The following is an 18,470-nucleotide window of genomic DNA, read 5'->3' on the forward strand; positions in this document are numbered from 1 at the left end:
TTTGAATTAGCATTTCTGCAAAAAAAAAAAATGCTGAAATAAATATTTCTTGTAACTTTTTTTCTCATCCACAAAAGCAAAACACAAAAGCTACAAAAAGATTTTTCACATAATTTTGTTTTGAAAAATTTCTAGAAATTATAAATTTCTATTGGGGTATGTAAACAGTACTGTGCAAAAGTTTTAGGCAGGTTTGAAAAAATGCTATCAAGTAAGAATGCTTTCAAAAATAGACATGTTAATAGTTTATATTTATCAATTAACAAAATGCAAAGTGAGTGAACAGAAGAAAAATCTACATCAAATCAATATTTGGTGTGACCACCCTTTGCCTTCAAAACAGCATCAATTCTTCTAGGTACACTTGCACATGGTTTTTGAAGGAACTCGGCAGGTAGGTTGGCCCAAACATCTTGGAGAACTAACCACAGTTCTTCTGTGGATTTAGGCAGCCTCAGTTGCTTCTCTCTCTTCATGTAATCCCAGACAGACCTCGATGATGTTGAGATCAGGGCTCTGTGGGGGCCATACCATCACTTCCAGGAATCCTTGTTCTTTACGCTGAAGATAGTTCTTAATGACTTTTGCTGTATGTTTGGGGTCGTTGTCATGCTGCAGAATAAATTTGGGACCAATCAGATGCCTCCCTGATGGTATTGCATGATGGATAAGTATCTGCCTGTACTTCTCAGCATTGAGGAGACCATTAATTCTGACCAAATCCCCAACTTCATTTGCAGAAATGCAGCCCCAAACTTGCAAGGAACCTCCACCATGCTTCACTGTTGCCTGCAGACACTCATTCGTGTACTGCTCTCCAGCCCTTCGGCGAACAAACTGCCTTCTGCTACAGCCAAATATTTCAAATTTTGACTCATCAGTCCAGAGCACCTGCTGCCATTTTTCTGCACCCCAGTTCCTGTGTTTTCGTGCATAGTTGAGTCGCTTGGCCTTGTTTCCACGTCAGAGGTATGGCTTTTTGGCCGCAAATCTTCCATGAAGGCCACTTCTGACCACACTTCTCCGGACAGAAGATGGGTGTACCAGGGTCCCACTGTTTTCTGCCAATTCTGAGCTGATGGCACTGCTGGACATCTTCCGATTGCAAAGGGAAGTAGCATGATGTGTCTTTCATCTGCTGCAGTAAGTTTCCTTGGCCGACCACTGCGTCTACGGTCCTCAACGTTGCCCGTTTCTTTGTGCTTCTTCAAAAGAGCTTGGACAGCACATCTGGAAACCCCTGTCTGCCTTGAAATTTCTGCCTGGGAGAGACCTTGCTGATGCAGTATAACTACCTTGTGTCTTGTTGCTGTGCTCAGTCTTGCCATGGTGTATGACTTTTGACAGTAAACTGTCTTCAGCAACCTCACCTTGTTAGCGGAGTTTGGCTGTTCCTCACCCAGTTTTATTCCTCCTACACAGCTGTTTCTGTTAATGATTGTGTTTCAAACTACGTATTGAATTGATGATCATTAGCACCTGTTTGGTATAATTGTTTAATCATACACCTGACTATATGCCTACAAAATCCCTGACTTATGCAAGTGAACCTAGAAGAATTGATGCTGTTTTGAAGGCAAAGGGTGGTCACACCAAATATGGATTTGATTTAGATTTTTCTTCTGTACCCTCACTTTGCATTTAGTTAATTGATAAATATAATCTATTAACATGTCTATTTTTGAAAGCATTCTTACTTTACAGCATTTTTTCACACCTGCCTAAAACTTTTACACAGTACTGTATATATATATATAAAAACCTAAAAAATAAACACTGAATAAGGCCTATGAACATAAATAGGGTTAACGGGCAGCCAGTTAGAATAAGAAATGGGCTCTGGCTTCTACCTGCAACGTCCAGGTGATCATGTCCTTCTGCGCCTCCAAAGGAGGGACTAATTTCAGCTTTTCTAAGAAAGTCAGGAGAGACTTGCCGTGTTCAATTCCTAGAAACAAAACAAACAACTCTAATCTTGCACAAATTACACACTGCAAAGGTTTTCACACAAGACTGCTCTTTGAAAACAAAAAATTATTTCCAAAGTGAATGAACTGGCACAAAAAAACCCCCAAAAAAAACAACATACTTCTTGCTTTGAGGCTGAAGTCAAAGGCTACTTCTTCCCTGTTTGCCTCCAACTGTTGCTTTTCCTCTAGCAACCCTTGACCAATCAGATGGAGCACCTGTTAAAGTGGGAGAAAACAAAATGGCTTCTTTCAATGAGATAAGATTCAGGCATCTTTCATGGGTACCACAATTCCAGATCTCAATCTAATTGTGCATGTTTGTAATGAACTTGTACAATGCATTCTCCATCACAATCCTTTGCCTCTCTCTCGATTGCATGAAATATTAATGATTGAATGGATGATCATCCCTCGAGACACCTTTCAGCATCTTGTGGGGTCTACCAAGTCATGTTAAGGCTGTGATTAGAACAAATGGTGGCCCAAAACGATCTTTAGGGAAGGGTCCAAATAAAGTGGCCAGGCAATGTATATTAAGTGCTCTAGAATAAACCAAATGGAATGAGAAGACACATGTCAAATATAATAACTAAATGTATTAACGCCTGCAATAGTAAAGGTCTATATTCTTCACACAACCATGTATGGTTTGATACATTTGATAAGTCATCAATATCACACTACGGGCAAGACATTTTCATGATCAGACTTCTGTGTATAACAATAGACCCCAATTCACCTCAAAAATCCTAACATACCATTTTAATGGAATGGCACTGACGTTAGAGGGGTAACCTTAGGGAGTTTGAAACTACATTTCTTGCATGTGCACATCTAGCAAAGCACCTCAAAGTCGTTTCATACCCTCTGAATCATGGCTTCAGTCCACAGCTTCCCTGAGGTTTCCACTGCTCTCCGCAGCACTGTTCGGAGCACATGGATCAAAACGTCACAGTTCAACACATTCACAATGTTCGCAAAGGCAGGAAAGAATTCGGGTGGTTCTGGAGGAGGTAGAGCTGGAGAAATAAATAAATAAATAAATAAATAAAATAAATAAGGGAGGAAAAAAAGGGACACCACAAGCAGAAGTTTTTTTCCTAACAGGCTACTAATTCCCTATGCAACTGAGTGTCACTAGTCTGAATATGAAAAATGCAAAAGGCTGGAAACATCTCCCTGTGATACAGTTGAATTGATTCCCCGTGTATTTGCAAACTGAAACAATACATCTCTATGGTTAAATATTGAGATTTATCGGTAAGCACAGCTCCCTACAGTCATGGATCTTGAATGTGACTTTTGTCTATTAATAAAATAGTCATCCTCAATGATCATTTTATCCAATTACATCCCACATAATAGGGAGCTTGAACTTGGGACAACTTTTTATTTCATACCTTTGCCACTGTTCTCCAGCTTTCTTCTCTTCTTTTGTGCATCTTCTGCCTGGAATTGAATTTAAAAAAGCATATTAACCTCTATTCCAATTTAGACAAAGGAGGGAGACAACTGTGCATACTCAGTAAAACCCTACAGGGGCCACAGCACGACAAAGGACACTAACCATGCGGCCAACAAGTGGCAAAACACCCCACCAGTGCATTCATTAAAGAGCAGCATAATGCTCTTGCTTGTAACCTAGTTGCAAGACCATTAGAACACCCTTCCACACTCATAACTATATGACTGGCCCATAATTCCAGCAACCAGGAAAATCGAAGGCAAAGCATTATAAAAGCTAAAAACAGTTCCTCAAAAATAAAATACAGATTTGCATTTCAATGTAAGATTTACAATAAGAATGTATTGGCTTTTAGTTATTTTAAGGGGGTGTCGATCGAGTAAGGGTTTAAAACACAATTATCTATTCTTACCGGTAGTAGCATTAGCAATTTTAACATTGTAGTATGTAGTACTGAGGATCTTTTGGTTCTTTTCTTACCAATAGAGTAAAAGTGACCTATGATACCAGGAAGAGGCTGCAACTTTGAATCTATTGTGTTGCATTCAAAAATAAAAATAACAATAACAAATCAATGCTTTTTTTAAGAGGGATCTCAGGGGTGATGTTAGTGCAAAAATATATACAAATATGGATTAAAATTCCTATAAGCTTCTTGTTCAGAATACTATTCATTTTGGTGCAAGGATCCCTATAACAGCTACTTTAACTGGTTACTGACCATGCCCAGTATTATTAGAGGAAATTCTGCATACTGGCCTGTCTGTCAATTGATGATTTTAAAGTTACCTTGCTGTGCTGGGATTTGGAGTAGTGGTAGAAGAAAGGGTTAAACTCCTTTAAACATTCCTTCTTCAGTTCATATACACCATGCCCAGAGACACCAGGTTTCCTAGACAAGAAATCAAATTAATGATCACACCCTGAATGCATGGTCTGACAAACAGACAGGTACAAGATGAAAGGGAGCATTTATTTTGCTTTACATAGGAGGTATGCAGGGTGAATAAGAATATTAGTAAAGACTCTACAAGGAATGTTAATATAATCTATATATTGTGTAACAAATATCTCAAAACAAAATAAGTTGATTTGCAATGGAAACTAAAAATCCTTACTTAAATGTTGCTACTTTCTGGATGACATTTTCCAGGCCAGTTTCATTGTTTTCCTGTTATGGGAAAGAGAATAGTGCAACCTGCTGTTATTTCCATGAGAACATAACACAGTGAGTACATTTTCATTTCATTTAAAAAGCCTTCTCAATTTTAAATTAGCCATGTAATTAATTATTACAATATAAAAATAAATTACTAAGCTTTTGTTCCACTATTAAGTAGAGGATAGCAACCCTATTGAAGTTGTCATGGAAAAATAACTAAACCAGAACAAGTGCATAACAGATTATGGCAGACCATTCAGAATTTGCATTTTTTTCTATATTAAAGCTCAGTAGGGTGTGATATTCTATTTATAAAACAAATAAACTGTGTGGTTTCCTCTGAACCACACAACTTGAAATTGTGGTCCTTGCTAATAAATAGGTTCAAAAGAAGTAGGGATAAAACACAAGGGTCTCACATTGTCAGGCAAGGCTTTGACCAGGCCACTGTGTGCCATGGACTCAATGCAGAGCAGATGGATCACTTCTCTCATTGTCACATCCTCCTTTGTCACATTGCTGATCCCAGGGATGTATCTTTCACCTACAACAGGGGGCAGTAAAGAGCAGAAGGTGATTCATCCATAGGCTTAAACACTCAATTGTAAATTCTGTTTTAACTGAGCCTTTGCCAGTATCATCATTGGTTTTGAAGTTAAATTTGCTCTAGATGCTGTTGATTCACGGAATTTAGGTTTTGAGTTGGTAATATTTCAATACAACATCTCACAATGAGTACAAACGGGAGTAATATATATATATATATATATATATATATATATATATATATATATATATATATATATATATTTTTTTTTAATACATGAATTCGAAGACATGGAATTAAACAGATATTGGGCTTACCTAAAATAATGATTAGAAGATGGAGCATTTCCTCTGTCAACCGGTTTAACTGCTTGACAAGTTCCTACATGAGAAGGGAAAATGCACTTTAGGATGAAGAGAAATGCACTTCACATACCACTTTCTCACTCAAATACGCAGACCACATGATTATCTCGCCGTGTGGGTTGTATGTGTGTGTATGTGAAGTCTGTCAGTAAAAAAGTAGCCCATTGAATGTTAAAAAATTAGCCTATACACATAAATTATTACCAAACATATGCTGAAGTTAGTAAAATGTAAAGCACTTCACTTGGCTCTAATACTCACCTTATCTCTGCTGACAGTACTCCGGTTGAAAAACTCAAACAGCTCAAACCGCTGTAGAATTAGTATCATAAAATGGTTGGGGTCCATTTTAGAAGCAGCAATCTGTGGACAGTAATAAACACATTTAACTGTTGGCTGCTTGTGGAGGAGCTTGCTGTTGAATATGACCCCAAGTTTTATTTGCTTTATGCCACATACTTTTTCCCCATTGCAAATCCCTGAACTGGTCAAGTCACTTTGGAATCCATTTAAATATAAAATATACCTGTAGCATAATGATGTCCTTATCGAACATTTCATCTCTGCACTTTACATCCTGGTAGTAGTACACCTGAAAGGCAAAGATTTCAAAGTTGTATATATGTACATTATTCTCACAAACTACCAAAATCATGGTAGGTTTAGTCTTAATGGTATAAAAATAGTAATCCTTAAGGCCACTATTCACAGTAGTACAAATAGAATGTTATAATAAATGCTCAGGTTTGCAATGTATTTTATGACTGTTTATCAGTCCCTTTGTATCCTACCTGGCTAACAAGAGACAGTCCATTTCGCCGCCACATCTCAGCTGCTACCTGTGCTGCCAGCACCAAACAGCGCAGTGGGTACTCCACCATGTAGGCAATGTCACAGCCCTGAAAATCAAACACATTGTTCATTATTTATTACATTAACAATCTCGGCAAACGTTTATATATTGTACAGCTAATTAGAAATTCCATATTTCCATTCACAATGTAGACTTCCCACAAAAAAAAGGACGGAATTTACCTGTAATTGGGTTTCTTCCAGTTTGGGGTAGACTACACACAAAAATGAAACCTTTCTGCTGTCGGGCTAGGAAACACATGGACAAACCGCACTCTTCTCCCAGGAGGTCTTTTATATCCATGCGTCATGACACCAATCCCACCCGATAGTATAAAGGGAAATGACGCAGAAGGGTCAGATGTCCTGTATTTTATCTATACACCAAAACCCACGGGTGAAGGTGGGTGGGAAGACAGGTTTGGAGTCCACTCTGAACTGGAAGAAACCCATTTACAGGTAATTTCTGTCTTCTTACCAGTTCTTTGTGGACTTCATAAAACAATGGAACCCCCCGTATACCAAAGAATAAAAAGAAAGGGAGGTGAAAAGGAGAAATGTGAATGCTGTTTAACATTTATCCCCTACAGTGGATAAAACCGTGTGAGCAAACTGGTGAGAGATGGAAACATCCAAGTTAGCGTTTCGGCAATAGGAACAGTCCTAATATTTGCCCAGGAAGTAGCCACACCCGAGAGAATGAGCCTTAATGTGCTTCACTAGCAGGCTTCCTTCAAGTTCGTAACAGAGCTTGATACAGTCCTTAAGCCATGCTGCTATCGGCTGTTTTGTCACTGGTCTGCCTTTAAGGAGAGGGGCAAATGAGATGAACAGCTGACCACTATTCCGAAGGGATTTGGTCCTAGAGATGTAGATCAATAGTGCCCAGAATCAGGTGTCTCAGGAATTCCAGAAATCCCAGCAGCAATATAGAAACAGAAAGATATAGAAAGTCACAAATTCTGACCATTTTGTAGAATAGCATTCGTGGGTAGGTTTCTTCTTTGCTGCCAGTAGAACTTCAGTTACTGTTTCGGCAATGCCTGATTCTGAGAATTTGTGCCTTTCAGCAGCCATGCTGCTAACTGGAAGTATGGGGGTTTCCATGGAGTACAGCTATACTCTCTGGGTAAATATAGCAGTGTGCAAAAGCAGAAAACCGCTGGCAAAAGATTCTCCTCCAATAGATAATATGAGGGCTTGCACAGCAAATAAATGGCCATTGTCTCTTCTGCACCCCAAATGCTTAGACGGACCACCACAGAATGCAAGTGGGTATACTTTCAGCAGGAAATTCGATTTAGAAAAAAAAGAATATTGCAATAATAAACATAACTACTACTATGTCCACGATTCCTAGCCTTACGAAACAAGTAAAAATACAGGACATCTGACCCTTCCGCGTCATTTCCCTTTATACTATCGTGTGGGATTGGTGTCATTACACACGGATATAAAACGACCTTCTGGGAGAAGAGGGCAGTTTGTCCACGAAGAACTGGTAAGAAGCATATGTTTTTGCGAATATGTTTTTCATGTTTTTATTTGTTTAAAACGATTTATGGTACCATACTAGTTTCAAGAAAGATCTCAATTTGCATGCCCCACTTCCAGGTGTTAAGTTTGACAATTACCTCCATCTAAGTCTGTGAGATACAGTGTGAAGAAAGGGAAGATGGAAATCATCATCGGTATACTGCACAGGCTGTGGCTGGCATTAATGAAGATCAGCAGAGTCTGTCTTGGTAGCAACTTAAACACCTAACAGGGTACTCACCGCAGGCAGGTACTCATGCAATCTATTGATGGCACCGCTTCTGCAAAGATGGACATATAGACCTGCAAACAACAGCAGAATATATGATCAAACCTGGAACCCCCAGACACTGAATACCTTTCAGTTTGATTTCAATGTTACTTACAGAGTATCTTAACACATGCACACTAATTTCAATAAGATACATAAATATACAAAACACCAACATGAAAGGCATGGATAAACATATTGTATATAGACCAATATATTCTGCTGTATATTCTGGTTTTGATGCATGACCTTGTGTTTATTATATGCTTCCTTTAAAGTTGTAGAGTAAAGGCCTCTACACACCGGATACCGTGTGACAAGTGAATGTCGTAAATTGCGATATTCTAGCGTCGCAGCTAGGCAACTGACCAATGAAGAACAGCTTCTCTTGCGCGCCTTTAGTAAACAATGGCAGAAGAAATAACCGGAGCTGTACAATAAAAGGACACAAAAACTATAAAGAACATCTAGCAGTCCATTTCCAGGGAACTGGATATAGCTGGTGTGTATGATTAAATGTATCTTTACTGAAATAAGTATTTTGATTAGCATTATGTATTCTACATTTTTATTAGCTGCATAACGCACGCGCCTGTCACCAGTGGAGTGAAATGTAGTGCAGCAGCGAAAGTACCATGTTATCGCAGGACAAAACACATCATGTCCGGTGTGTGGACAGCTTAAGTCCTCATAATATAAATATATCACTATACAAGAGATTCTATTTTAATACATTGAATGTGATGTAGAAGTATACTGATCCAGCAGTGTCCTTGGCAAGAGGGTAAGCCAAACAACCCAATACAGGTCATACAAAATACCAGAATATTGAGGTCTACTAAAAAAAAAAATTAACGCTGATTTATCGTGTAGTTCCTGTAAATCTGGAATTGAGTGTTACAGGTGGCACTCACCAGCCAGAAGCCTGGAGATTGGGAGGTGGATGCTAACAGGATCCTGGGACACTTTGTATGGTTTGCAGCGCAGAACATGGTTACACATGTGGGTGTCTATTTCTTCACTCTTGAATGGCTGATTAGTACAGGACATCAAAGTGTTGTAGCATTCCTTGTAGCCCTGCAACAGCAGCTCTTCCTGCAGAAATAGTTAGACAAGTATTATACAGTTAGAACAGTATAGATGGATTTGTTCTCGATATAGATCAAGTCTTCAATGTGTTTAAACTTTTCTGGAGGGATACGTGACGAATCTGCAACCAAAAGTCCAGATTTAATTCACTTTTAGCTGGAGATCTCAATATGCTTTCTCAATTACACAAAACGCTACAATATCTAGCTCTAACAAAACAGCAATTTAGTGTCTGTCACAGTGACCAGTTTAAAAGTCTGCCTTGAATCATTCTAGTTTTATTTTAAAAGGGAAGCTGTGTTTGTTCAGTAGTTACATCTTATTTGTAACTACTGAACAAACACAGGATAATGGTTAATGATAATGGTTGTTCTAGGATTTCCCTTAGATATCAATATGTAGTTTTCAATACCCTGTATTGTCAAGCAATTAAATGCAAAATGAGCTACTTTTATCTTATCAGAGAAAGCAAGATATTGACATAAATTGTGCTGTTCTCTGAGTAAGAGTAAATTCAGCAAACAGCGGGGTATGAATGGGGTGGATATGCATGTTTGGTGGCACTGGTGGTTACTCACGTCAGCTGTGCACCAGTCCTGGAACATGGAGAGGGTGTGTCTCAGCTGGATCTGAATGGAAAAGCCTGCTTCCCATTCCGGCTCCACCTCTATGTGCTGCCCAAACTGCCTCTTTACTTCTTCCATCCCCTGAAACACATGGAACCCCTAGGTCAGATCTTTTCTAACCCAAAATAAGATGTTCAAAAATGGCATCTGTCCTAGTTCTGTAAAGCAGAAACAGGTTTGTGTCTTTCTTGGGTGCTGTTGTAGCAATGCTATAAGAGTTCACAGGCAACTGTACAGTACTCAAGCAGCAAAGGTCCTCACCTCCCTTGACTTTTATGATGTTTGGGATTGGTTTTAGCTTCTGCTGATCCAATATTGAGTTTAGTATTTTATTTAATATCTGTCTTTACCCTGTCTGTGAGCTTGTCAGAAATTCTAATTGCTTATTACTGAACAGACCTCCTCATTCTATTCAAATCATGTGACAAACTTGGCTGGTCCTGCCTATATAGAGTAGGTTGGGTCCATAGAGTTGAAAGGTCACATTGTGGCAGGGTTTGAATAGAATGAGCAAGTTTGTTCAGTGCTAGGTAGTTCTCCAAAGTCAAGTTCAATGCCAGGTAAGGATATTTCAAGCTACTTGCAGTTTAAAAATACCCGGGGCTGTCATTAATTAGGGTTTCCTAATAGAATAATCCCTGAAAGAACTTCCCTTTCCTGGTTTATAACAACTTTGTTGGTAAATGCCATGAGACTCACTCTCTCCAAACTAATAACAATAGGTTAACATGCTGAGATCCTCTGTAAATAACATTTAAATCAAAGTAAAAGCAATTTGGAGACTGGGAGGAAGGTCCCTACCTGCATGCATTTTAGCATTCCCAGAAACGCTCTCAAACCTTCCAGGAACTGTTGCCGGAGTCTCTCAGTCCAGATGGTTGGCTTACTCATCAGAATGTACCTAAGGAGACACAACAACAGCTTGCTGAGCAATTCTGATTCTCCCATGATTCCAGACACTAGAAGCAAGGTAGACACAATATGGGACAAGCTGCCGATATATGAAGCTGTTCTACACAATGTATTTTTTTTTTCAGTTTAATAACAAAAAATCTGAACAATCATTGTTCTTTGTAGTTCTTTAAATGGAAACCTTTTAGAAGCTTGTACTGTTTTCTTTGTTCTCTTCTAAAAGAAGTCCACTTACTTCAGATCGTGGAAGACCACCTGTATCCTGAAAAACCTCTCAGAGTTGTACCCCTGAAAGTGGAAGCGGTTATTGTCATCCAGGTGCTCAGACAGCATCTCCATCACAGTGTCAATAATCACCTTGACCACGTTCCCCTCCTCAATCAGCTGCCTGGCCTGCAGAGAAGGAGGGCAATGTCAATGGGAAAGCAAAGAGAGACAATGGCACAGAGACAAAATGAGCAAAAGTAAGAGATACAGGGAGATGACAGATTTAGAAAATGAAAGTGCATGGGGGAGTGTAGCAGGGCGATTGCTCTGCACATGAGGAACTACAGCTACGCAACCCTGAAACTGCAACACGGTACTTGTGAAGGCAATGCCCAGCCAAGGCCGTATGAAGAAGCAGGAGTCGTCGTATTAATACCAATTCATAAGTTAGTTAGTTTAGGGGATATTGATCCCAAGTAATGTATAGCGAGGGTTACATAGTGTAGCAGGTTCCTGGAGCGGGACGCCTCGTTCAATAAGGCTACCGCTCGCCCTGTGTGGAACCTTTTATTTGTAGTTTTTGTACTGTGTTTTAATTTGCCTTTTCTAGTCTACTGTATGTGTCCTCTGTGCATTACCATTGTTGGTAGCGTCACATGACCCGTTTGTTTACTTTCTGTTCCTTTGTGTTAATAAATCCTGAGCATGAGCGGCGTTTCAACACCAACCCCCATGTCTCTGTCTTGCATATCGGCGGTTACCCACACACGTGAAACGAGTACCTTGTCACAGGGAGGATGAAACTAACCAAAATGAAGTTACATCGTATCGTGGGAGAAATGGGTGGCACCTTGATATTGTGGTGTATTGTACAGCTCTAAATGTGACATTGCAGAACATTATTGTAAATGAAGCTAGTTAATTTCCAGAAAACACACACAAAGGTTTGAGGTTGTTGAGAAAGGTCACAATACAGGGGTAATTAATTAAAAAGATATAGGGGTACATAGAAATAGACTGAAATACTATCACTCCTACCAGCGTGGGGACGGTAAAGATCTGGACAGACAGAGCTGTCACCGAAATACTTCTCTCATGGTCGTCATTTATAAAGTCTTCCTGGAGCTGCTTGTAGTTCTGTGGAAATATGAAATGAGGGATTTTATAACTCACAGTACAAACAAAAGTTCCACCTCATGTATACTATGAAGTAGGTGCTTGTGGGATCCTGTTTAGGAAAATAGGTTAATAGTGTTAAAATCAAGAACTTAAATATGTAGCATTTATATTTGAAGGGTCCCACTCACCTTGGCAAACTCAATAGCAAACAGACGCTTATATTCAGTTTCCATCAGCAAACTGCAGACAATCAAGTCGTGAACAATCTTTCGTGCTCCTGCAGGAATAAATCTCCAAGTTATAAAACCGTTCTAATCATACTTTCTTGAGACAATGCAATCAGACCATGTGACCTACAACACAGGAAGTGCATAGGTATTGCAAAGTACAATATTATCTGTAGCACAGGACTTCAAAAATACGCATCCCTAATTAAGAAAAAAAAAAAAAAACTAGTAAAGAAGCAAATGAATGTCATCACAAAGGGAGGCTACGTTTTCCCATGCTATGCTAATACAGATTTTAAATCCTTGGTTGTCACGCCTCGTTAAGAGACCCTTTTCCATCGGCCCTTCGTGGTAACTTTCCCCTTTGCTGCTGTCATTTGGGACCCCTATGTAACCTCATAGTGTTGTCCATTATTTGATTCAGGATTTAACCTGAGTTAAAAGACCCAATTAATACTAACCTTTATATAGTTTAGCATCACACAGCATGAGCCTGCTGATCAGACAGTGCAGCTCAGGGTCCAGTGCTGCCTGCAGGGACACTTGACAGAACACCTGCCGAAAGCCAACTGGGAACCAGAGAGGAAAGAAACATTTCATTCTGACAAGGTGGTAATAGATATATAGACATAAAATCACAGAACAAGTTCAAGTATAAGAGAGAGAAGAGTTGAAATACTGACAAACAGAATATAGATAGATAGACATATAGACAGATAGATAGACAGATAGATAGATAGACAGATAGAAAATCAAAGTGAAAGACCTAAACATTGTAGATCAGTAAAGTGATCTAGGAAACAGAAATCCACTCAACATGGCAGGCTGCTTGTTCAAATTACTTTTCTTCTGTATTAGACACTGAAATTATTTAATTAGTTATAATAGGGATGTTTTTTGAAAAAGTTTATTTGATGAAGCGTTAATCGGAGGGAGAACTTCATGTTTTGCTATATCCTACTGCAGGAGCTGGAATAAGGCCTTAGTAGTGCATTTGAAGACCACTTGTACAGTTATGTATTTTGAATCCATAAAAAACCCTCTGTGCATTACTCAGAACCCTCCAAGATTATCCTAAAGAATAAAATCAAATGATGCAATATTTTTATTCAAGGGACTATGAAGTACGCATATTCTTATACAATCACTGGAGGGATTACTTAGAGATTTTAGATTACAATGGGACTTCACCAATATAGGAAAAAAAAATAACTTGGTTATAAATAGACAAATTCATCTTCAAAACAGAGCAGACCTGAATAGTTGACAACTTGCTGGAACCAGGTCCCAAGACGCAGGGCAAAGCTCTGGTGAGCCATGACAGCGGAGTGCAGAATCTCCACTCGCAGAGGCTGCAGGGAGATGTGTTCTGAATTGGACTGTAAAGAAAAGGGCAGAAACCAGGTGTTCATATTCTCTGCACCACATGACAAGTCCTGAATCTTACTCTAGAGGCAGCTGCAATTCCCACCCGAAAAGCATCAGAACAGCCCAAGTAAATCAGGGATAAACAGACATTTAACAGTCTTTTCGATGCTATTGAACTATACAACACAAATTATAATTGAGATCATACAGACAAAAACAGGTTCAGTAAGATCAAAGTTTTTAATTTATATTTTTACTCACCTGGATGGCTTGTTTTGCCTCCTGACAGGCCTGCAAAGTCCCCCTTTTCACAGCTCTGCGACCCTGGAGGAAAGGTAATATGTATTTATTGAAGTGTGGCTTGAGTGGAATTTTGCATGCTCTGGGGTCTGCTCACATGAATAAGAGCACAGCAATAAAACCTCCATACACTCCCTGCTAGAATGTTGTTAAACCTGTAAGGGCCACATTAAGCATTACTGTCATGACATGCTAGAAAACTGACCAGATCTGAAGTCAAGAGCACTTCACGAAAGACAAGATCAATTATTATCTACAAGTAATGACCGCTGCTGTGGATACTTATGGTATGATACATTGACAAAACTGTTGTAAAATATTTTGAACTAGGTTGCATTAGACTGCTTGAAATTGAAGTTGTTTTTTTTAAAATGAGTTTCAAGATTCTGGAGGTTTTTACTAACACATGCACTTTCTAATCACAGTAGCTCTACAAACCAAGCCTTGTTTTGCTAGCACAGAGGTCCTGCACAGCTTGCTGTGTCACCCCTCTGCTTGCTCACTCACCTCTTTGTCTATGAGGTTGGTATGGGTCTGTGCCTCCCCCAGGTCACACTGAACTGACCTCTGGAGGGTGTAGATCACATGGTCATAGGAATGGTGTTCATCATTGTACAGCACACAGTAATAAGTGTCTTCTTTCACACTACACGGCAGAATGAGAAACACAAAATAAAACTCTCTGGACATCCAGCATTGGGGGAAAAAAATTAATCTGTTTACCTGTGTTTGTACACAGTCACTTTGTTTCAGTTTTTACAAAATGTAGTCTTCCAAGAGGTCGTTCTGAGATCTACGAAAATGTTAAACTGCAATGAACAAAACGCAACGTTCAGAAGTGTTTTGACACTACCAAATACCGTACCGCAGTGCCCCACTTGTCGGTGTTTACTTTTAAATGTTATTTGTTAAAATGTGGGTTACAACCTGTATGTCTTGCGGTCTTAAAGCTTAATATGCCTAAATAGAGAAAAAGAATTAAACACCTCCTCTGAATTTTAAATGCTAGTGGTCATGCCTATATTTTGCAGTGTTGTATGTGTTCAATTTCAAATTGCGTTTAAAAAAATAAAATAAAATGGGAACCCTATAGATTTTGTATACTTCGATTTGCAGATATTTCAAAAGAAAAAGTGCTTCTGCTTCCTGATACTTAATCACTTCAAATGTGCAGTTGAACCTCACTCCAATGGTCAAGCAACAGCACATTAAGAACCAAAGGACTTTTTAACACAATAAAGGGGATCCAGTAATAATACTAATAAAACAGGTTGCGGGATGAAGCATGTTTCAGTGTACCTGGGCTGCAGCTCGGCAGGCAGCTCCTGTCCCTCCTCCCACACCAGCATGTCAACAGTATATTTGAACAGCACCTGGAACAGCATTCGTGCTCTCTCCATCAGGCCGTCCTCCAGCTGGCTCTCTGCTCCCTGCACCGCAGACAAACACAACCCATCACAACCTACAAGGGAGCACCATTGTACGAGAACAGCACTGTGTAAATGTCTAAACTATTAAAACATATTTTTGCAGCCTTACATGGAAGTAGTGCCAAATAAGTGTTGCTTGAGAAGTTCCATGGCTGTGGAGCAAACTGTACCAGATAATGGGAAAAAAGTGACTTAAATAAAGCTTTGTTTTGCATAAGTCAACTGCAGTTCTTTTAATTGGCTGCAATAAGGTGCTGCTGCAATGCAAGCTTACTGTATATATCACAAGCAGCATCGATTACATAAACGTGTATTTTTTTTAAATTAATTATAAAAACATGATTACTGTTCTATATATATATATATATATATATATATATATATATATATATATATATATATATATATATATGAATGTTTTATTCCATTTATATAGATTACCTTTAAGATATTAGGATTTTCAATCAAATATAAAACTAGTAGCTATGGTGACGCCACCAGTAAATTATGCAAAATGAGTACCATCAAAGGTTCGAACCTTTGTTCAGTAATGTGTTCTGAACCTTCTAAGGCCAAAATGTACCCTTTGTTACAGCCCTAGTTTTAACTGTAGATTATTGCCAATGACAAAAACCGTGACTTCACAGTTTTGTTTATTACTATTTGATAAACTGCATGGCATCTTCAACCACATTTTTTCCCCATAATTTTTTTAATGCCTTTTACTTCTAATTTTTATATACAGTATTGATTACAAAATGGTTGTGAGTTTCCATCAATTCCTACTTACAAGAGCAAAAGAAATTATGTTATTATAATCCTGTTGTATGTTTTGCATGGATACCTACAAGTAATATCAAGACAAAAATAACTTTCAAAAAAAGTTTTCAATGGAAAAAAAAAACATCTGGTTTTCATACCAGTGTATATACTAGTTCTCTTGGCAGGATGCCAAAGAAATCCCAAGAATGTAGTAATAACCATTTTATCACACTTCCTCTCTACTTCCAGGAAAACTATTTCCCTGTGTGTTCTGTGTCAGAGAGCTTGGGGTAAAACAAAGTGCAGTTCAGTTTCTGTTCTGTATACAAATATATTTGAGATAAGCATTACTGGCATGCAAGGCTACCACATGGTCAACAGGTGATTTGAGTCTACATGTAGGTATTATGTTCTGTCTTTGAGCCATGACCTGGTAGTATACACAGATAAGAAATGGGAGAGGCTGTACATGTACTTTCTCCAAGCACGCATCCCCCAAACACCACTGGGAAGAGGAAGATACATTCATTGCATCCCTAGAGTCAGAATACTGTTTTTACTGTTGACCAGGAAAAGTGAACAGAGAGTCCCATTTCAGTCAAGACATTAAGTGTGCCTTCAAATGCTGAAGTCTACCAGTATGTTTAAAACTCGATCTAATGTATTATTACTAATATTTTCTTTAACCACTAGGCATTACCGCTTGATGATCCTAGTAGGATTAAGTCAATTAAAGCTAATTAGCTATAAGTTTCTGAAAAAGGTTAAACAAATCTGGAAGCATATACAATTTGTGTACTTGTGTTTAGATACATTATACACACAAACATATTTTAACACAAGAAAACAAAGATAAATACATTAAAAGCTTTGCCTGTCTTATTGCGTGACCCTTTCAATACTTATTAGTGCTTATTAGCGCTCTGACCTTAGCGTGGCAATGAGATTAGTGAGAGATGGAGAGCAGTCTGGTTCAATTCAAAAGAGACACCTGCAGTTTATGGAAAGAAGGCACATAGACAAGCTTCCCTCTCTCTGGGGTAAACAGGTTAGATGTTTGCTAAATGGGCGCTCTGGAGATCATATCTTGAGTGGCTGACTGATGTATTTAGTAAGAGGAAAAGCACAAAGGGCAGCAGCTGGTGAAGTGCATTCTCAGTAGGTAAGGATGTTTGGTATAGGGGTCCTTCGGATGAGATGTAAAACTGAGGTCCTGTTGTAGTGACTCTGAAAGCCCAGACAATTTTATGAAAGCAGCTGCAACCTGGTATAATAGTATATTCTGGACAGACCCGAGGAGAAATACTGGATTATACCTTATAATTAAGCAAATAAGAACGTATGTTGTTATGCTGATAACTCTGCAACTAAAGCACATGTACTCATTTTAGAAAATTGTGTGAAAAAGAAAAAAGTGAATATCTATCAGAAAATCACCTAATTTGATCACGTCTTGCACTTATTTTCAGCTATGGGGGCACTGGCTAATACAAGAAACCAAAGGAGCAAGAACATGCTCCCCAGAAAACAGTGTATACTCAAGTATACGCACATGCGTTCATTTCTGTGATTACACAGTAATGATTCCTAGTTATCATGTCTTACCGGGAAGCTACCTACATGGGTCACTAACCAGTTAATTTGACGCCACAACCAAAAGTTGGCTGGACTTACTCACAGCCCAGTTTTTCTTGGCCTTTTTTCTTCCACAGCTTTCTGGATCTCAATCACTTTCAGATGTTGTTTACGTGTCAGCATTTTCCCAGAGAATAAATAGTCTGTTCCCTTGAAGTATAAAAGAGAGCAACGGGTCTCATATGTTTACCCAAGAGAAAAATACAGCTGAAGCCCGGGGTTGGAGAATATGTTTGCATATATATGTACTCACACACGTCCCCCATTTCCTCTACTCTCTCACCATGTCCGTATCTCCTTCTGCTCCAGGTTCGTGTTTCTTACATGACGGCCCTGTTTTCCAGGCCTCCATATCACCACAGTCACAGAAACCGCCCCCAGAAGACGAATGCATCTAGGGGAGGAAATAAAACACAAGTGCTTTTAGTGAGGGAGTCAATCACAAGGGGGGATCCAAAGAGTTTTTAGGATTCATTAGACAACATTGAATGCATAAATGATTACAATGTGCCAGGCTTTAACCCTTTCCATTCAATTGGTTCTTTAGTAGTTCTCTACTCCGTCAAGTTTCTTTTTTTTTATCAATTATTTTTATTTAGCATATTTAATTATTCAATACGATGATAG

The 18,470-nt window shown here is 38.8% G+C and overlaps 1 protein-coding gene across 1 annotated transcript in view; it reads right to left on the minus strand.

Moving 5' to 3' along the window:
- Window positions 1-18,470, minus strand: part of LOC131698650 (E3 ubiquitin-protein ligase UBR1-like) — a 41,236-nt gene that overhangs the window by 17,663 nt on the left and 5,103 nt on the right. Inside the window, exons 4-27 of the mRNA XM_058991475.1 lie at window positions 18,127-18,237; window positions 15,316-15,446; window positions 14,524-14,662; window positions 13,978-14,040; window positions 13,604-13,727; window positions 12,810-12,917; window positions 12,310-12,398; window positions 12,041-12,139; window positions 11,031-11,188; window positions 10,685-10,784; window positions 9,836-9,964; window positions 9,083-9,263; window positions 8,139-8,200; window positions 6,301-6,408; window positions 6,036-6,101; window positions 5,771-5,872; window positions 5,462-5,525; window positions 5,017-5,141; window positions 4,554-4,606; window positions 4,225-4,327; window positions 3,371-3,419; window positions 2,835-2,989; window positions 2,090-2,186; window positions 1,851-1,948 (exon numbers count right to left, since the gene is read on the minus strand). Coding sequence (XP_058847458.1) covers window positions 1,851-1,948; window positions 2,090-2,186; window positions 2,835-2,989; window positions 3,371-3,419; window positions 4,225-4,327; window positions 4,554-4,606; window positions 5,017-5,141; window positions 5,462-5,525; window positions 5,771-5,872; window positions 6,036-6,101; window positions 6,301-6,408; window positions 8,139-8,200; window positions 9,083-9,263; window positions 9,836-9,964; window positions 10,685-10,784; window positions 11,031-11,188; window positions 12,041-12,139; window positions 12,310-12,398; window positions 12,810-12,917; window positions 13,604-13,727; window positions 13,978-14,040; window positions 14,524-14,662; window positions 15,316-15,446; window positions 18,127-18,237 — 2,514 coding nt within the window. The remainder of the gene's footprint in view (window positions 1-1,850; window positions 1,949-2,089; window positions 2,187-2,834; window positions 2,990-3,370; window positions 3,420-4,224; window positions 4,328-4,553; window positions 4,607-5,016; window positions 5,142-5,461; window positions 5,526-5,770; window positions 5,873-6,035; window positions 6,102-6,300; window positions 6,409-8,138; window positions 8,201-9,082; window positions 9,264-9,835; window positions 9,965-10,684; window positions 10,785-11,030; window positions 11,189-12,040; window positions 12,140-12,309; window positions 12,399-12,809; window positions 12,918-13,603; window positions 13,728-13,977; window positions 14,041-14,523; window positions 14,663-15,315; window positions 15,447-18,126; window positions 18,238-18,470) is intronic.

Source organism: Acipenser ruthenus, chromosome 18 (genome assembly GCF_902713425.1).
Source record: "Acipenser ruthenus chromosome 18, fAciRut3.2 maternal haplotype, whole genome shotgun sequence".
In the NCBI taxonomy this organism is placed as follows: Eukaryota; Metazoa; Chordata; class Actinopteri; order Acipenseriformes; family Acipenseridae; genus Acipenser; species Acipenser ruthenus.